Here is a 17883-nt window from a genome sequence, read left to right as displayed (position 1 = left end):
GAAAAAAAAGAAAAAGGAAAAAGGAAAGGAGAAGGAAGGGGTGAAATGAGCCAAAACGCAAGAAGGCTCATCTATTGTACGCTTCCATCAAGGTCACAACAGATCATTATTCTTCTCAATTCTCTCTGCATTCCATAGAATTCTTCATCTTGGTATCAGGGAATATTTCCCTATGCAGTATCATTCTAAACATAACCAGGTCTTTACTGATGAACCCTTATCCCCTAGATAATTGTTGGTTGGTAATACATTTTTTTACCAACCAACAATTTTAATAAACCAATTCTATTGTGCAGTATTATTTTGATCCGTTGTCGTGGGGCCTCTAAAAGGTGGGGAGCCTATAAACCAGTGCCTACTTTGCCTAGCTGTTAATCCCACATTGGTGGAAGCGGGGAGCAGTGATGTCAGATGAGGGGTGAGCATGGTTTTGCAGGAAATGGCCTCACGGGCCAAATCAGACCCTCTGAGTTGGTCAAGATTGACTTGGCAAACCACTGCTAGTTGACACCAATTGGCAGTGGCTCTCCAAGACTTCCAGAAGGAGCTTTCCCCAGCCCTGACTGGAAACGCTAGAGAATGAAGTTGGAACCTCTGGCATGCAAGGTCAGAGTCTTTCCCCAAGTGGCCAGAGCATATGCTCAACTCCCATTCTAAAGGCTCCTGTCAGATTCTGGTGGTGGTTGCTCGTGAGTAACCAGGCAGGACTCCGACCTGGCTTTTACAGGTTTCATTGTGCAAACTATTTACAGTGCATATCTACCAAGTTCATGTCTGTCTCAGTCACTTGCAGAATCTGGGAGTGGCCCCTTCCGGCTTCTCCCCCAACATAAGAACTTTGGCACCCCAAGCCTCCTCCTTCCCTCCTTGCGTTTCATCCCTCTGTGCAAGGTGGGCGACAGAAGTGGATTGTGTCCCTCCTGGCCAGCCTGGCTGCGTGAGGCACTGGGGCTCTCCGCAACATCCTCAAGCCCTTTCCTTGCTTGGCTGGCCCCTTCCCTCTCTTTTCCACTGGAGGTGTGGCTTTTCCCACTGCTGGAAGAGGAACTGCTCCTCAGGAGTTTCGGAGGCTCTCTGTATCCCACTGGCCCCCCTGCCTGCCTCCCCTGTTCTGATGGCAGCCCCTGACAGCTCCCATTCTAAAGGCTGGTGGTAATGCAAGCTGAAAGAAGAACTTCGCCATCCTTGGACTGAGAACAGCCATGTGACCAGGCATGGGGTCACTTCCCTGCCCAAAGCCCATGGATATCTGGAGAACCCATCAGCCATAGTCCTGGTCCTGATGAAATCTTAAATCTGCTTCTCCAAAGCTGAAGAAGCTTCTGGAATGAATCATTCTCCAACTCATCTCTAGACTAGGTGCTATTGCAATAATCAAGTCATGGAATCAATGAGGCAGAAGAGGCTGCTGTATTTTTCACCTAGACATGAAATGGGCTTTGCCCGGGTATCAAATTTCATGATTCAGATTTTGATGTTGAAACCCAGCATCTAAAATCTGTCATCCAAACTTCAAAATAAAAATTCAACACCATCATTTGAAATCCAGCTGTTTGTGTTGTCTGGTCTACGGTTGACCCACTCATGAGGCAGACTGAAGCAACCAACTCAAGTAGCAGAATCCTATGGGTTGGTCCCCCCTCAAGGAAGAGTTTGGATTTGATATCCCACTTTATCACTGCCCTAAGGAGTCTCAAAGCAGCTAACCTTCTCCTTTCTCTTCCTCCCCCACAACAAACACTCTGTGAGGTGACAGATAGGTAGCCGTGTTGGTCTGCCATAGTCAAAACAAAAAAAATTCTTTCCAGTAGCACCTTAAAGACCAACTAAGTTAGTTCTTGGTATGAGCTTTCGTGTGCATGCACACTTCTTCAGATACACTGAAACAGAAGGTGAGGTGAGTGAGGCTGAGAGACTTCAGAGAAGTGTGACTAGCCCAAGGTCACCCAGCAGCTGCATGTGGAGGAGCAGGGAATCGAACCCAGTTCACCAGATTACAAATCTACCGCTCTTAACCACTACACCACACTGGCTCTCAGCGTGGACTCTGCCCACCTCTGCTGCCACCACTAGGGTCAGGCAGTGGTGGCTTCCAGCGAGAACTCGCAAGATCTCACAGAACTCTCGTGAGATCTTGCTGAGCTCATGCAAGATCTCACGACAGCTCCTGCAAGATCTTACAAGATTTTACCGGAAGTTGCAGTTGCTATGTGACCCCATTAAATGAGGCTTATGTGGGGAGCAGCGGGGGGGGCGGCACATTCCCATTTTACCTCAGGAGGCAAAACATGACAGTCTGGGCCTGGTCTGGCCCATCCAAGGGAACATTCCCTGATTGGGTCAATCAATGGATGAAATCCAACAAAAGTTTATTAATTACAATCAGTTGCCAGATACTGCCCAGTGTTGATTCCTAATGAGAAATAATTAGTCATCAGTTTCTGGAACTAAATACCTGTTGTTGTTGTTGTTGTTGTTGTTGTTGTTGTTAAAGTTTGCATACCATCCTTCATCCAAAGCTCACCGGGCAGTTCACAACATAAATATTCACACTTTCAAGTCATAGCCAAAGAATATTCAGTATCAAAACTGACACAAACTCATTATGGCTGCAATTCTAAGTACACTTGTTCAGGAGTAAGCCCTATTGAACAAAATGGGACTTATTTCTGAGTAAACATGAATAGGGTTTTGATGTTAACCTCCACTCCTATCCAAAGGGGGATTTGTCAACGTTTTGTCATAATTTGTTAACGTTTTAATGATTTTATTATGTTTTTAAATGTTGTAAATGTTGGAAACCTTTGCTGAACAGGCAAGTAACAAGTCTAACACGACAATAACTCTGCAACAATATTAGACTTCCTAGCAACATCTCCTTCAGTTCTTCACTTCTTTATATTTCTTCTGGCATGTCTATCCTGATGGTAGCTTCAGACCCAAACTCCTTATTTCCTTAAACCCTTCTTCCTATAATAAACAACTCCTCCTTTGCCCATCTAAGTCCCAAATACAGAATTGCATTTGAACATTCTTGGAGTGGGCTATTAGAACAGCACAGGGGGCTCTTTGGTCCTATTAGAGTTAGCAAATTCATTGAGAGAGCAAACTGTGTTACTTGGTTTGAGAAACAACCCAGGTTGACAGCACACATCATCTTCATCTTCATCATCAGTAGTGGTATTTTGCACCCTTCAGTGTAAGGTACCAGGTCAGGTTAAAACCATTTATAGGTTAGGTTCTAAATATTTGCATTGTAATCTAAAACACACATCACAATGAAAGCAAAGTCCTACCAGTCTGCGAATGAGAAGACAGAAGTTTCCTTTTCCACCACATTGCAAATTGTCTTGTCTTCCCTCCTAGTTCAGGTCTCTGATTCTGAACGAGCGACCAGCCGTTGCTCCTCAAGACAGGACTCCGTTGTCAAATGAGTTTTGACCGACACCAGCAAGAAGTCAAGGCAGACCAGCTCTCACTTCTGATATTTAAGTGCACTGTGCCAGCCAGCCGAGAGCCCCGTCAGACTTAATGAGCATTTAAAAAAAATATGAAGCCAGAAAGGACCTACTGACCTCTGCTGGAGGGGGAAATGAGAGAGAAGGCAGAAAATTGATCATCAAGGGAATCAATGGAACACCTGTGGGTCTCACCCTCTAATCTTCATGTCAAGGCTGGGGGATCTCATTTAATCTGAGGGCCACATTCTCTTCTGAGCACGCTTTCAAGGGCCATTTGCCAGTGGTGGGCAGGGCTAGAAGCAAAAGTGGGTAGGGCAATGAGTGCAAATTCTACCTAACCACTAACTAACCACTTTGTACGTTCGCTAATGGTCATAGCTGTCAACCGTCCCTTATTTGGCGGGAAAGTCCCTTATCCCAGCGCCGTGTCCCGCTGCTGTCCCTTATTGATGATGTCCCTTAAATTTCCCGGGTTTCAAAGGAAGCAGCTCCTCCTGCCGGCCAGGGAAGAGGGTGGCTCCAACTGTGTTGCTTGGCTGCATTGCTCACGCAATAAGGAGACTAAGAACGACTGGGGGGTGGAGCTTGCATGCCCCTGCATGCCTTGTGCCGATCAAATCGGCCGCGTTGCCTGGGGACTTGCCTTTGCTCAGCGCTTCCCAGCGGAGAGGTAATGGTGGTTTTCCTTGCTGCATCCCCTTTGCCGGGTTGCTGCACTGTGGGAACCACTGCTTGAGGCCTTGTTTGGCTGCTGGCTGGGCTTTCTGCCTTTGGCTCGGAGGGGCTCAGAAGTTGAACATACCTGTGCTCAGAATTGGATGGATATGTCATCAACGGCCCACTCACCCTTGCCGGGGAAAAGGTCTGTCTGGAGCGGGAGCACATGGTGGGGGAAAAGGAAAGGAGCTGGTTGAGTACAATGGCGGGTGGCGATCTCATGGGAGGGGGGGCTTTTGGATTTGTTTTGGAGGCTTCTTCGATTGACTGTTATGGGGGAAAGGAAAGAAGCTGGTTGACCAACATCCCTTATTTTGGCTGCTGATCCCTTATTTTTGAGGCTGCTGGTCCCTTATTTTCAAATCTGTAAGTTGACAGCTATGCTAATGGGGAACCTAAGCAAAAAGCTCTCCTAATGATATCAAAGCATTAAGACACGGAGGGAAATTCCACCAGGTCAGTCCGGTGCAGCCTTCCCCAACCAGGTGCCCTCCATATATTTCACACCGGGGTCATGAGGCAGAGGGAGGCAGCTGCCTCAGTCGGCAAACTCTGAGGGGTGGAAAGTAGGGTGCCATCTGGTCTGCTCTGCAATTCTTGCTTCACACTGCCGTTCTCCTCAGCCCCGGGCAGCGCGGCCAATGGTGAGGGCAAACAGAAGCTATAAGGAAAGAACCTGAGCTGTAAAAGGAGAAGACAAGCAAATACACAAAGGGCGCATTCTGTACAGTCTTCTGTTGGTCCCTCACTATCTCTGACACTGGCAGGTCTCGAGTTCAAGTTGCAACACACACCCCGCAAATCTTCAAGCGCAGCCAAGCATTCTCAAATGTGGGCCTACTAAATCTCAATATGATAATCAGGTAACCGTTATAGCAGAGCTGTTGACAAAGAGAAACTCAATCTCTCGCAAGATCTCAACCTTTCTTGCCTTCTCAGATCCCAACAACTCTCACACTTTGCCTCAGGCCACCATTCACGCCATCCATTTAAAATGCTGCGATGCCACTTTAAACAGCCCTGGCTTTGCCCAAAGAATTCTGGGAGCTGTGGTTTCTTAAGAGACCCATATTTTCCTCACAGAGCTACAATTCCCAGAGTTCCCTGGGAAGAGCCATTGACTGTTAAACCACTGTGAAAATTGCAGCTCTAAAAGGGGGACGTGGATTCTTACAGAAATGGGGAAGTTGCGGCCCTTCAGATGTTGGACCGCAGCTCCCATCACCCCTGCCCATCGGCCATGATCACTGGGGCTGATGGGAATTGTAGTTCATCAATGCCTGGAGGACCACAGACTCCCCACCCCAGATTTAGGAGTGTGATGGCCTGGGACTCGGGCTCAGACTCAGAACCAGAGGCGTCTCAGTCTGCACCAGATCCTTTGCCTCAGGCAGCAGCTGAACCTAGTCTGGGGCCTGATCCTGAAGAGTCCCAGTCTGCACAGGTTCCCCTGCAACAAGCACCAGCTGGGCCGATTCAGGGGCCTGAGCCTGAATTTTTTTTCTTTATCCCCCCCTAAAAACTAAGTGCGCCCTATGGAGCGAAAAATATGGTGTGTGTGTGTGTGTGTGTGTATTGTCAGGGGCTCAGGAGCAGAGGCACAGGAGAGAGAGGAAATGGAGAGCGAAGGGGAAGAATCTGAGGGCATGGTAGGGGAGTATGACAGTGGCCCGAGAGATTCCATGAGCTTCTCCAGCGAATCAGAAGATTCCCAGAGGGGGGCGCCGATGGCCAGGGCAAGGGGGGTCCCAGGGGGGACGCACCAGAAGCAAGGGGCCAGCGGGGACTCCCAAAGCAGCAGCTGGAGATCAGGACCAGCTTCCCCACCAGAGCGTAGTGGGGCGGAAGAGTCCCATGGGCCAGCGTCTCCTCCAGCAGGGAGAGAAGATGAGCCAGGGCTGACCACGCTACATTCGGAGAGTGAGGGGATGGAGGGGGAGTCAGGTCCAGCTAGCCTCCCCGAAGGGGAAAGCAGTGACAGGAGCAGTGTAACGGTCAGGAGGAAGGTTGCCGGCTGGGCGCGTGCGCCAAGTTCAAATGTACAGGCGCGCGGGACAGCAGGAAACCCGGATTGGGAACCAGGTCCTAAAGCCCGCCGGAGGCAGGGGGAAGACTCAGGGGACTCAGCGTCAGAAGAGTCTAGAAAGAGCAAGACCCCAGCGGACAGGCGGACCCAGAGGAGGAAAGAGCAAAGGAGGAGGTGGAGCAAGGCTAGAGTCTTAAACTGGTGTCTGGGGGGAGGAGATTCAGACGGAGCTTCAGCGGTCTAGAGTTTGAGACGTAGAGCTGCGCGCCACGGCTTTGAAATCGAAACTGAACTTCAATAAAGACTTTTATAAACAGTAACGAACTGGCGTTGGTCCTTCGTGAGCTGGGACCTCGGGCAGCTCTGACATATATATATATATCTTCCGCGGCTTCCCGGCAGGAAACTAGTTACAAAAGGTCTGTCATTGAAGAAGAAGGCCAAAGATAATTATAACTGGTGGTTTCCTCCATGCCCAAGCCAACCAGTTTTGACTAGATACATCATCAAAGCTACACAGAGGCAAATGCATATGGAAGGTTTGATTCATTCCACAAGGACACAATTGGTCCTTATGACTATACCTGCTCCCCAGAACCATAATCTCCAGTGTTGATTGCCAGAACGTGGGGAAAACCTTTCTTATTCTGAAGGGGGGAAAAGATGTCAGAAAACTGGGTCATTCATTGAGACTCATAATATTACAGTAATAATATCCCTATTTTAGAGCAGGACAAATTGCTTTGACCAATGATTGAGAGCTGAGCAGTGTTCCCCAACCTGGTGCCCTGCAAATGCTTTGGACTACAACTCCCATCAACCTCAGCCAGGACAGTCAAGGGTCAGGGATGATGAAGGTTGTCGTCCACAACTTCTGAAGGACACCAGGTTCAAGAATCAGCTATTGTTCATTTCTAGGTAGGCACATTGAAATATACTCGGAGTCGAGAGTAGATTTCATGCTCTTTATTCAGCTCATAGACGTGAGGAGGAATGGAAGTTCCCCCACAATATCTGCTTTATATACATTATTTACACAATAGGCTGCACGTGATTGGCTAATTCTGGGGTTCTCCTGTAGGCCAATCAGGTTGTGGATTCACTTCCACCTGGAGCTGGATTGGGTGGCTCCTGCGGACCAATCATACTGCTGCATTGTTCTAGGACCAATCAGACTGCTGCATTCTGAATCCTATTGTTCTAGGACCAATCAGACTGCTGCATTCTGAATCCTATTGTTCTAGGACCAATCTGACTGCTGCATTCTGAATCCTATTGTTCTAGGACCAATCTGACTGCTGCATTCTGGATCCTATTCAACTCAGTACATAACACACATGTAGGTGTACTCTTCCAGGGTCAGTCATACCCATTGGATTTGTCACTGCTTCCCCTTTCCACGGGGAAATGAAAATATACAATCAGTGCCACAACAACAAACAGGAACGAACTGTCAGGAACTCTAGCAAAGAGGCATCAAGCAATGGGAAATAGCTGCTTGGCACAGAAGTGTGTGCATAAGATCTCATCATATAAAAGGTTATAGGAATGGGCAGCAGATGCAGAAATAAATGTATTAGAACCCTGGTATAATTTTACAACATACTGGAATGACAGATCTCAACTAGGGATGCAATTCAATACAGCATGCCTGTTTGTTCAGCTTCTGTGCAGTCTCAAGGCCCTCCTGGTTCGCTACCGTTTCGGTTTTGTAATTTTGTTGTCCTTTCGGTTTGCTGTGCTCCGTCTGAAGTGGGTTTCATAACCTATTTCGAAACCTTTGAGCCAATTTACGTAAGACAGTGTCCACTTATGAAACCGATTGGGTTGTGTGACGTTACTTATCTGTCTCCTATCAGGTGTGTATATCTGTGTAAGCAGCTTGAATTCACAGAATGCTGCCTACTGCAAGTATCTTATTTTTCCTTCTTTTAATAATTTCAATGGGGGGGGGGTGACAAGAAATTTTCCGGGTACCACCTGACCTTGCTATGCCACTGTGCCTACACAATCTACCTTGTGAGTGTGTGTGTGTGTGAGTGAACATCCAAAGTGCTTATCAAGGTTTATTTTGCACCATGCAGGTGTGTCTGTGTGTGGTTCTCTGTTTTCTGCTTTGAGGTCAATAAAGAACTTGCTATTGCTGCTAGATATGGTGGGTGGCGCTGTGGGTTAAACCACAGAGCCTAGGACTTGCCGATCAGAAGGTCGGTGGTTCGAATCCCCGTGACGGGGTGAGCTCCCATTGCTCGGTCCCTGCTTCTGCCAACCTAGCAGTTTGAAAGCACGTCAAAGTGCAAGTAGATAAATAGGTACCGCTCCGGCGGGAATGTAAACAGTGTTTCCGTGCGCTGCTCTGGTTTGCCAGAAGTGGCTTAGTCATGCTGGCCACATGACCTGGAAGCTGTACGCCGGCTCCCTCGGCCAATAAAGCAAGATGAGCGCTGCAACCCCACAGTCGGTCACGACTGGACCTAATGGTCAGGGGTCCCTTTACCTTTACCTATGGTGTAGACAGCTCAACCCATTAGAGCTAAACAACTTTGGAAAGGCTTTTACTTGGGTAATGTAAAGCGAAGGTTATAGGGTGTACCTAGAGCATGTGCCACCAAGGCAAGATTGTTGGTTTTGAAATTAAGATGTATTATTTCACTTCGCACAGATAGGTTTCAGATCTGGATAGCAAATGACCCCTCCAGGTATTTGCAGAGGTAATTTGAAGCCGAGGTTTTGAGGCCTAAGTTTAACATGCTGCCCACTTGAGTGCAGTGACCTCTTGATGAAAAAAAAATGAGCGGGCACCAAAAAAAAAGGATATTTAATTGGTTAGAACCTGCTGGCTTTCTTGAGCTTATTTCGAGAAAGGCATTCCCCTTTTCAACAAGCTGCAAAATTATATGAGGCAGCCAAGAACTCGTGCACATCCATTTCTGATACCGGACATGAACCATTAAATACTTCGCTTGATAAATAAATTATGCAAAAGGTGTCAATAGTCAAAAGCTATTTTTAGACCATGTCCTCATGGTGGCCTAACAGCCAATTGAGGTTCATAATAACAGGCCTGATCACTGAAAGGATACCTGATCTCGACCTTTCTTATGCTTCACTCCATGTCTAAGGCAAAAGAGCTAGACTGGTGACTGGGAGTGGCCACCAAGACCATATAACACCGGTCCTGAAAGACCTACATTGGCTCCTAGTACATTTCCAAGCACAATTCAAAGTGTCAGTGCTGACCTTCAACACCCTAAATGGCCTCGGCCCAGTATACCTGAAGGAGCATCTCCACCCCCATCATTCTGCCCGGACACTGAGGTCCAGTGCCAAGGGCCTTCTGGCGGTTCTCTCGCTGCGAGAAGCCAAGTTACAGGGAACCAGACAGAGGGCCCTCTCGGTAGTGGCGTCCGCCCTGTGGAACACCCTCCCGTCAGATGTCAAGGAAATAAACAACTATCTGACTTTTAGAAGACATCTGAAGGCAGCCCTGTTTAGGGAAGTTTTTGATGTTTGATGTTTTGTCGCGTTTTCAATATTCTGTTGGGAGCCACCCAGAGTGACTGGGGAAACCCAGCCAGATGGGCAGAGTATAAATTGTTGTTGTTGTTGTTGTTGTTCACCTTTTCTGAAGATTCTACACCCTCCTTTTTATCCACTTGTATTTTTTTTAATCACAGGGATGGGGGAAATGTTCTGAGGGCCACATTTCCTTCTGGGCAGTCTTCTAAGGGCCACATGCCTGTGCTGGGCCAGAGGCGAGAGTGGGTGGAGCAATGGATGCAAATTGTAACTTTGCACAGCAGGCTGCTTCCTACACACACAGACTTTCCAGCTAAGGAAAACCAAAACAGGAGCAGTGAGGGATATGCCATGAATGGAACATATATGTCGCCAGTTGTCAGGGACTGACTGGATGAGGAAGAGTGGTGGGAGCCGCCCACCCAAGAGACCCCCCTCCAGGGATGAATTAGGGGCCTGGTGGTGGGACATCTGACAGCTGTCAGAGGGGATCTGTGGGAGAGCTGCAGGGTCTTTGTGCTGGTCCCGTGGGTTACCTGAGAGGAGAGGTCTAAGTCTGGTCTGTGGTCAAAGGTGTAATGCGGAGGCAGTCCATAGTAGCTGAGGCTGGGTGCAGGGCAGGGAGTCGGGTGAAGTTAGGAACAGACATGCAAGCAGGGAGCCAGGGCAGGAATGCAGGTCAGGGTTCAGGCAGGAACTAGCAACCAACAATGTTGTTCCTGCGACTTGGGACTGGGGCTGGCCGGCTTTTATCTGCCCCGAGGCATAGAGCGGCCCCGATCCTCAGGTGACTCGCCTCTCCTGACCTGGAGGCGAGCACTCCTCCTGCAGGAACTTAGTTCCCTCCGCCTCTCTGCCCTGAGCCTCTGCAGCTCAGGAGAGGCTGGAGGGTTACCGGACCCAGAGGCAACCTCAGCTTCCTCTGACGGGGCTGAGAGTGGAGCACCTGCAGGCAATGGGTCCTCAATCATCTCAGGAGCCAGAGCAGACTCAGCTGGTGCCTGCACCTGAGGATCCAGCACAGGTGAGGACCCTTCAGGCTCATGCCCCAGCCCCGGCTCAGCTGGTTCTGGAGGCGGGGAATCCTGTGCAGGCTGGGATTCCTCAGATTCAGCATCCGAGTCCGAATCCCAGGCCATCACAGTCTTGCTCCCCTGTGCCATCGCTGTTGGCACCAGCATCGAAACTGGAAACTTCATCATCCTGCCCTGTGCTGAGCCACCTGCCTGCTTCTTTCTCTTCACTGTCCCTCAAGCTCTCTGCTTCTAGTACTTCCCGGCTCGTCTCCTCTTCTGAGGTGTGGCCAGTGTCCTACCACCAGGCCCCAGGGTGTGATTCATCTTCTTCTGTGTCTTCCCTAGGGGCAGGGGGCAGCTTCCACCCTCTTCCAGCCAGTCCCTGACACCAGTCTATGTGAAGATAGTTGAAGTCACCCATAACTACACCATTCCCTCTTCTGGAGCCTTCTTTGATTTCCTTCTTCATGTCAAGATATATCTCAGCATTTTGATCCCAGAGATGATGGCACATCACCCAGTACAGTGGATGCTCAGGTTGCGAACATGATCCGTGCAGGATGTACGTTCGCTACCCACAGCGTTCGTAACCTGCATCTGCGCACCTGCGTGCATGTGGGTTGTGATTCAGCACTTCTGCACATGCGCAAAGTGCAATTTAGCGCTTCTGAGCATGCGCGGCCACTGAAACCCAGAAGTAACCCGTTCTGGTACTTCCAAGTTTCGGTGGTCCATAACGCCAAAAAACACAACCTGAAGTGTCTGTAACCCGAGGTATGACTGTACTAAATGACCTTTGGGCCCTGGTATCATGTGCAATGATTCTGCGGACGCTTCTTCCCCCTTGGGGACTCAATGTCCTCACTGATGTACAGAGTGGCACCACCTCCTGTACTCCCTTCCTTGTCCTTTCTATAGAGTTTGTATCCTGAGATAACCATGTCTCCCTGCTTCTCTCCATCCTACTAAGTTTCCATTATGCTCACTGCATTAATGCCGTCCTCTAAGACCAAGCGCTTCAGTTCGCCCATCTTGGCTCAGAGTGCTTCTGCTATTAGCATGCAAACGTAGCAGCTCTAATCTCCATTTAGCATCCCTTGGAAACTGGGAGTCGGATGAGCCTCTGTGGGTTTGAATCCTGATAGGATCCAGGATGATTCATTTTTCATGCGCATATATTCATCTGCCACTTTAGGAAAAGGTAATTCAGAGAGCGTGTCAACGTTGCTCCTTTAGATTAATCATAATTGCCCAATCAGCTCAGTAATTTGTATGCATCGGAGAGTAAACACCTCCAAGAACTGCTATACCAGTGTCTTAAAATAACAAGAGAGAGAGAACGAGCAAAAGGAGGGGGACCGAAAAGTGCTCACCTCCAGCACTCGTTTTTCATCCTGATTGGGGCCTGAAAAGAGAAGATAAGAGAAATTGGACTGAAGCAGCTCCTGGAGTGGAATATCCTCCTCCTCAACTGCTTCGGAAAAAACAGATTTTAATCACAGGACTGCTGTTGTAAATGGCAGGTCGGGGCTGAGTTCTTCCCAGTCCCTTTCCATAATGCGCTGTAAAAAAATAAAAATAAAAAGCCCTCTGAATGTCATTGTGCTGCATGTTTCTCATCGTGAATTGGCTAGAGTGGATATAACCACAATAGGATGGTGGTAGGACAAGGGGAGGGTGGGACGTGGGTGGCGCTGTGGGTTAAACCACAGAGCCTAGGACTTGCCGATCAGAAGGTCGGCAGTTTGAATCCCCACGACAGGGTGAGCTCCTGTTGCTCGGTCCCTGCTCCTGCCAACCTAGCAGTTCTAAAGCACATCAAAGTGCAAGTAGATAAATAGGTACCACTCCGGCAGGAAGGTAAACGGCGTTTCCATGCGCTGCTCTGGTTTGCCAGAAGCAGCTTAGTCATGCTGGCCACATGACTCAGAAGCTGTACGCCAGCTTCCTCGGCCAATAAATCGAGATGAGCACCGGAACCCCAGAGTCGGCCACGACTGGACCTAATGGTCAGGGGTCCCTTTACCTTTACAAGGGGAAGGATTTGCTACATGTTCGAGATGGGGAGTGGGAGAGAGAAAGGTCTACAGAGGTGCCATTTTTGGTGGCGCAGAGGCAGCTCAATGTGATGTGCAATTCTGCCCAAAGAGATGCACCTGAGTGAAATGGGGAAATACAGATGAACTCCCAAGAAACAGAGTTGGTGTCAATGTTCAAAAAACCGAAGATGTGTATTAGGGATTCAAATACTTCTGAATCCTGAACTGATCATTCGTGGTGGGGTCTGAGGTCATGTGTTTGATGTTCTCCCTTTGGCAGGAGCCATTAGGTGACAAGGACTTAACCCCCCCCCCATACAAGTGGCAGATAGATATGGTGGAAGGATCCTGAATGAGCTGTAGGGAAGTGGAGATCTCTGAGGGTCAGAAAGTGGGAAAAGATCGCAGGTGAGAGCTGGGAGGGTCTGTCGTTTTCTGTGAATTAAGATCTAGTTTTGTATAGAGAAATATGTATTATGTTTTGTGCTTGTACCCAAAATAACGACTTATTTTATGAGACTCTATTTCACATGGGTTGAGTTGCACAATGTTTCGCTGGGGTGACATTGGGTTGTATGTTAGTTGCGTTCACAGAAGACCTACTGGACCAGATGACCCTTTGGAACCCTTCCAACTGTACAGTTCTATTATTGCTGCTTAGTATATATTCATTATATGTCATGCATTGGATTTCTATAACTTTATTGGGCGGATATTATGTTATGTATTGTTCATATATCTATCGAACTATATAATAAAATTGTAAGGCTGTCATCATGCTGCAGGCAGTGTGGCTGCCAACTGGTGAGTGAAGCATTGCCAGCCCAGCTTCTGGTGCTGATGGAACCAAAAGACGATGCTCATCTGAGGATCTTAGCACCCAGGCAGGTTTGCATAGGGATATGCTATCATTCAGGTAGCCAGGACCAAGCCATATAGGGATTTATAGGTCATAACCGGCACTTTGAATTGTGCCCAGAAATGGTCCAGTTTACACTAAAGTTCAAAACTCAAATCCTGCAGCTCCTCCTATTTCTAAGCAGTAGAAAGCCTAAAAGGGGAGGTTTTTTTTGTTATGTTATGTTTGGTTTTGGTTTTGTTTTAAAGGCAGTAAACCAGCATTCTTAGAGGGCTGTGCTACACCTTTTATTCCTGACCTGCTAGTTAACCACAGGTTGAGAGTTGGCCATAAGCCCCTGATATGTTTTAAAGGTTTTGCCATACAGGTGTTTTTAAAAAGCACTGTTTGCAAAGAATCCATCAATCCAGCTTTCCAGATTCTCTCCCCTCGCCCTCTCCATTTTCCTTACTGTGCAATGTGGACTGTTTACATTGCTATTACATTGCCAATGCTGCAGTAGCATCTCAACATCTCTTCCCGCAGCCTGATCCCCGAATAAACTGGGGGAAGGATAGGGGCAATAATATATATATTCCCTTTCCAGAAAGCGCTTCTAAGGCAGAAGCTGAGAGCATTTCACTGAATGAAAACACACCTGGAAGAAATGACAGAGGAGAGAGAGCGGAATGAGATGAAGAAATATAACCAGCATCTTTGATCAATTGAAAACAATGGCTACCAAGCATATCTCTCCCTCTCCCTCTCCCTCTCCCTCTCCCTCTCCCTCTCTCTCTCTCTCTGTGTGTGTAAAGCAGGAGGTTGGGAGAGAAACTGGCTAGGTTCTCAGTGACCTCGTTCAATACAAGGTGACTGCAGCAACCACGCAAAGCAAAATGAATTTACATCTGTGTACTGCAGAGCAACACTGGGTTTGATTAGAAGGAACAGTGAGTGACGTGAGTAAGCCTTAGTCGGCCCAATACGAACAAATACTTGTCATATCCTTATTTTCCTAAACATTGTTAAGTGGGCTTCCCCAAGGCCCACCTATCTGATTTTCATTTTACTTCATCTTTAGCAGTTTACATATATCATAATTTCTAACCATCTTTTTTATCACACTTATAATAACTTCACATTTTATCACTTACAAATAATACTATTTTAAAATATCCTATCTTCTACTTCTAACCCTACAGCCTATATCCACTTCCAAAGCTATTCTAAGATTTAAATATTAACATATTTCTTCAAATATCCCTTAAACTTCTTCCAATCTTCTTCCACTGTCTCTTCTCTCTGGTCTCGGAGTCTCCCGGTCAGTTTGGCAAGTTCCATATAGTCCATTCTCTTCATCTGCCATTCTTCAATAGTTGGTAAATCTTGTTTCTTCCAATCCTTCGCTAACAATATTCTCGCAGCTGTTGTGGCATACAGAAAACAAGTAACATCCTTTTGGGGGATTTCACCCCCCACTATACCAAGTAAAAAGGCTTCTGGTTTTTTAATAAATGTGTTTTTCAACACTTTTTTCAATTCATTATAAATCCTTTCCCAGAAGTCTTTTACCTTGGGGCACATCTGAAGTGTAGTTTATTTTCACTCTGCTGGGCTACCATTGAAGGTGTGGCTTTTTGCATGCAAATGATGCGTTTGTCAGTGAGTTATGTCACTTCCCCTAAGAGAGAGGTATTCACAGGGGCCAACACCATTAAGAGATGGACTATCCCCAGATGGACACAGATGTTGTTCTAAGCTGCTGATAATCTGTGCTTGGCACTACTGGCACCTAGTATGGGGATAAAATACCCTTTCCACCCTGGCACTTAGTAATTAAAGGAGAGCAGTGGTGTAGCGTGGGTTGCCAGTGCCCAGGGCCACACATAGGCGGAAGGGAGGGAGACTGATGGGAGTAGGCACACGCATTCAATTGCCTAACGGCATCTGCGTCACCCAGGAGATTGCAACTGCAGAGATAAAAAGAGTCATTTCATTGTATGGAGAGGTTACTTCCTGGTTCCCACGGAGAAGCCGTTTTCAATGGAGCCCAGCAATGGAAGCACACAGCTGTACTGAGGCAGCACCCAGTGTTGAAATTTTGTGCTTCCTAACAATTTTGCACCTGGGGCAACCACCCCTGTGCCCCTCCCCAACAGCCACTAAAGGAGTGTACATTCAACAGCTTGGAAGCTGTGTATGTATACTGAAAATGTGATTTTATTTAGGTTGTACTTTTATGTTGCATGGCTCCCTTGGGCTCTTTTGGAATAAGTAACAACAATAAATTAATCAAAGTATTGCTATTATTATTATTATTATTAATCGGTTCAACACCACAGTCCATAATACAACACTAGCAACATCACCAGGGCTGGCAGACACAGATGAAACAATGGGACCCATTTTGCTGGCACAGTTGATGGCAGAATCAGGCCACCAGTTGAGAGAATTTCTGGATTTCTTCCTTCCTCCTTCTTTGACTTCACAGTTGCAATCATATCTAACTGTGCAAGGCGGTCGAGTCATCCCTTCCATTCTTCGCATTTCCCTTTTTGTGTGTGTCGGGATAATGGTAAAGGATTATCGCCAGCAGCTGTAAAGAGAAAATGTTCCCCGTTCCTGGAAATGGAAGTGGTGCTGAAAAGCTGCAATCAAAATCGATTCTGCCTGAATTCATCACCATCTTGCATCGCCGGAGCAATTTGGAGGGGGAGGGAACGTAAAGGCTAGATAAGCACTCCAGAAATGTCTTTTCTATAGAATGCACATGAATAGACAAGATGGTTCTTTCACCACACAAACACACAACGCACCCCTACTTCTCAGGGCAAGTTGTGTAATCGCTGCAATCAAGCAAAAAAATGGTAAAAATCCTTACAGTACTTGCAAGACTCAAAAGTGCACTCTTTCACTTTATGTTTGTTTGTTTGCTGGCTTAATTTATTAACTTTATAGCCCACTTTTCCTCCAAATAGTTCAGGGTGGCATATGTATTCTGTGGAGAGAGAGGTGTAATGAGAGAGAGAGAGAGGGGGAGGGAGGGAGGGAATGAGAATAATCGTACAAAGAAGAGAAGAAGAAGAGTTTGGATTTGATATCCCGCCTTTCACTCCCCTTCAGGAGTCTCAAAGCGGCTAACATTCTCCTTTCCCTTCCTCCCCCACAACAAACACTCTGTGAGGTGAGTGGGGCTGAGAGACTTCAGAGAAGTGTGACTGGCCCAAGGTCACCCAGCAGCTGCATGTGGAGGAGCGGGGAAGCGAACCCGGTTCACCAGATTACGAGTCCACCGCTCTTAACCACTACACCACACTGGCTCTCAAAGCCATAGACGGGCATAGCAACTCACTGAAAACACACACAAAGAACCTACAATGTAACTTCTTTTCAAATTAAACTCATAGACTGCTTTATTTGTTAACTGTTAAATTCTCTCCCAAACACAGTGACACAATGTGACTGATGGAAAAAATACCCTGATTGTTGTTTTCAAAGTTATGGCTTACATCAATTTATAGGCTTTCTTTCACATCGTGCGGTCAACTGAAGGAAACGCACATCAAAAGGAATAAAATTACAAGGTCTGAGGATTTCGGCAAATGGTTACTCGATGGAAACAAGGGCATTAACAAATCAGATGTAAACAAAGTGGATCAGTTCCCCTGTCCCCATCTACGTGAGGTCAAGAAGTATGAACAGGGCTTATTGTACAATGTGTTTTTAATGCATATTTCAAGTTGTGTTAGGAGCAGAAGGATAAACCTGCCTTTGAATCAGAAGCAAAATGGTCTCATCAGCATTATTTTTCTCCCCCTCCCCATACTTTATCTCTTTATGAATGCCTGAAATAAATACAGTAGGCTTTAGAATGGATTTAAAAGAAAAAAACCTCACCCCACCTCAGTGTAATGCACAATAAACAAAGCCTCAGGTGAAATCAAAAGCTGCTTTACTCTATCCAGTTTTAGCTGCTCAATATCCTTCCTTTGCAACCAAATAAAGCCACAGAACAAACAACCGAAATATGAAGAAACCCTCCCCAAATCTCAAAAATGTGCACGCTTCAGTCGTGAAATTGCAATCCTGTAATAGTCAAGTTATACCTGCCCCCCTTCGTTCAACCATTGAGGCTTGATGAGAAACAGGACAATGCTTTGTACAGTAATGTCATGCCAAAGAGACTACAAAGCTTGCGGTTGTTTTTTAAAAGGGAGATCCGATTTTTCCTAATAGCACCAAGTGACTGGCTGCAGAAGGGTTGGAG

At 47.0% G+C, this 17883-nt stretch overlaps 1 protein-coding gene and 1 long non-coding RNA gene across 5 annotated transcripts in view; one reads left to right on the top strand and one right to left on the bottom strand.

Annotated features, from left to right (window-relative positions):
* The window catches only part of LOXHD1 (lipoxygenase homology PLAT domains 1), a 175919-nt gene extending 172533 nt beyond the window's left edge, over positions 1–3386 (bottom strand). For all 4 annotated transcript variants that reach the window (XR_014172698.1, XM_081929534.1, XM_081929535.1 and 1 more), the window contains exon 1: positions 3297–3386. Coding sequence is in view for 3 of the 4 variants with exons in the window: in XM_081929534.1 (XP_081785660.1) it covers positions 3297–3339 (43 nt within the window). In the remaining variant the exon portion in view is untranslated. The remainder of the gene's footprint in view (positions 1–3296) is intronic.
* The window catches only part of LOC309380271, a 162130-nt gene extending 152376 nt beyond the window's left edge, over positions 1–9754 (top strand). The window contains exon 3 of the long non-coding RNA XR_014172791.1: positions 9438–9754. This is a non-coding gene — a long non-coding RNA (uncharacterized lncRNA). The remainder of the gene's footprint in view (positions 1–9437) is intronic.
* Positions 9755–17883: the final 8129 nt, after the last annotated feature.

This window comes from Podarcis melisellensis, assembly GCF_964234715.1.
Source record: "Podarcis melisellensis genome assembly, chromosome: 11".
Lineage (NCBI taxonomy): Eukaryota > Metazoa > Chordata > Lepidosauria > Squamata > Lacertidae > Podarcis > Podarcis melisellensis.
Note: the sequence above shows the minus strand (reverse complement) of the source record. Positions and strands in the feature narration are given on the sequence as shown.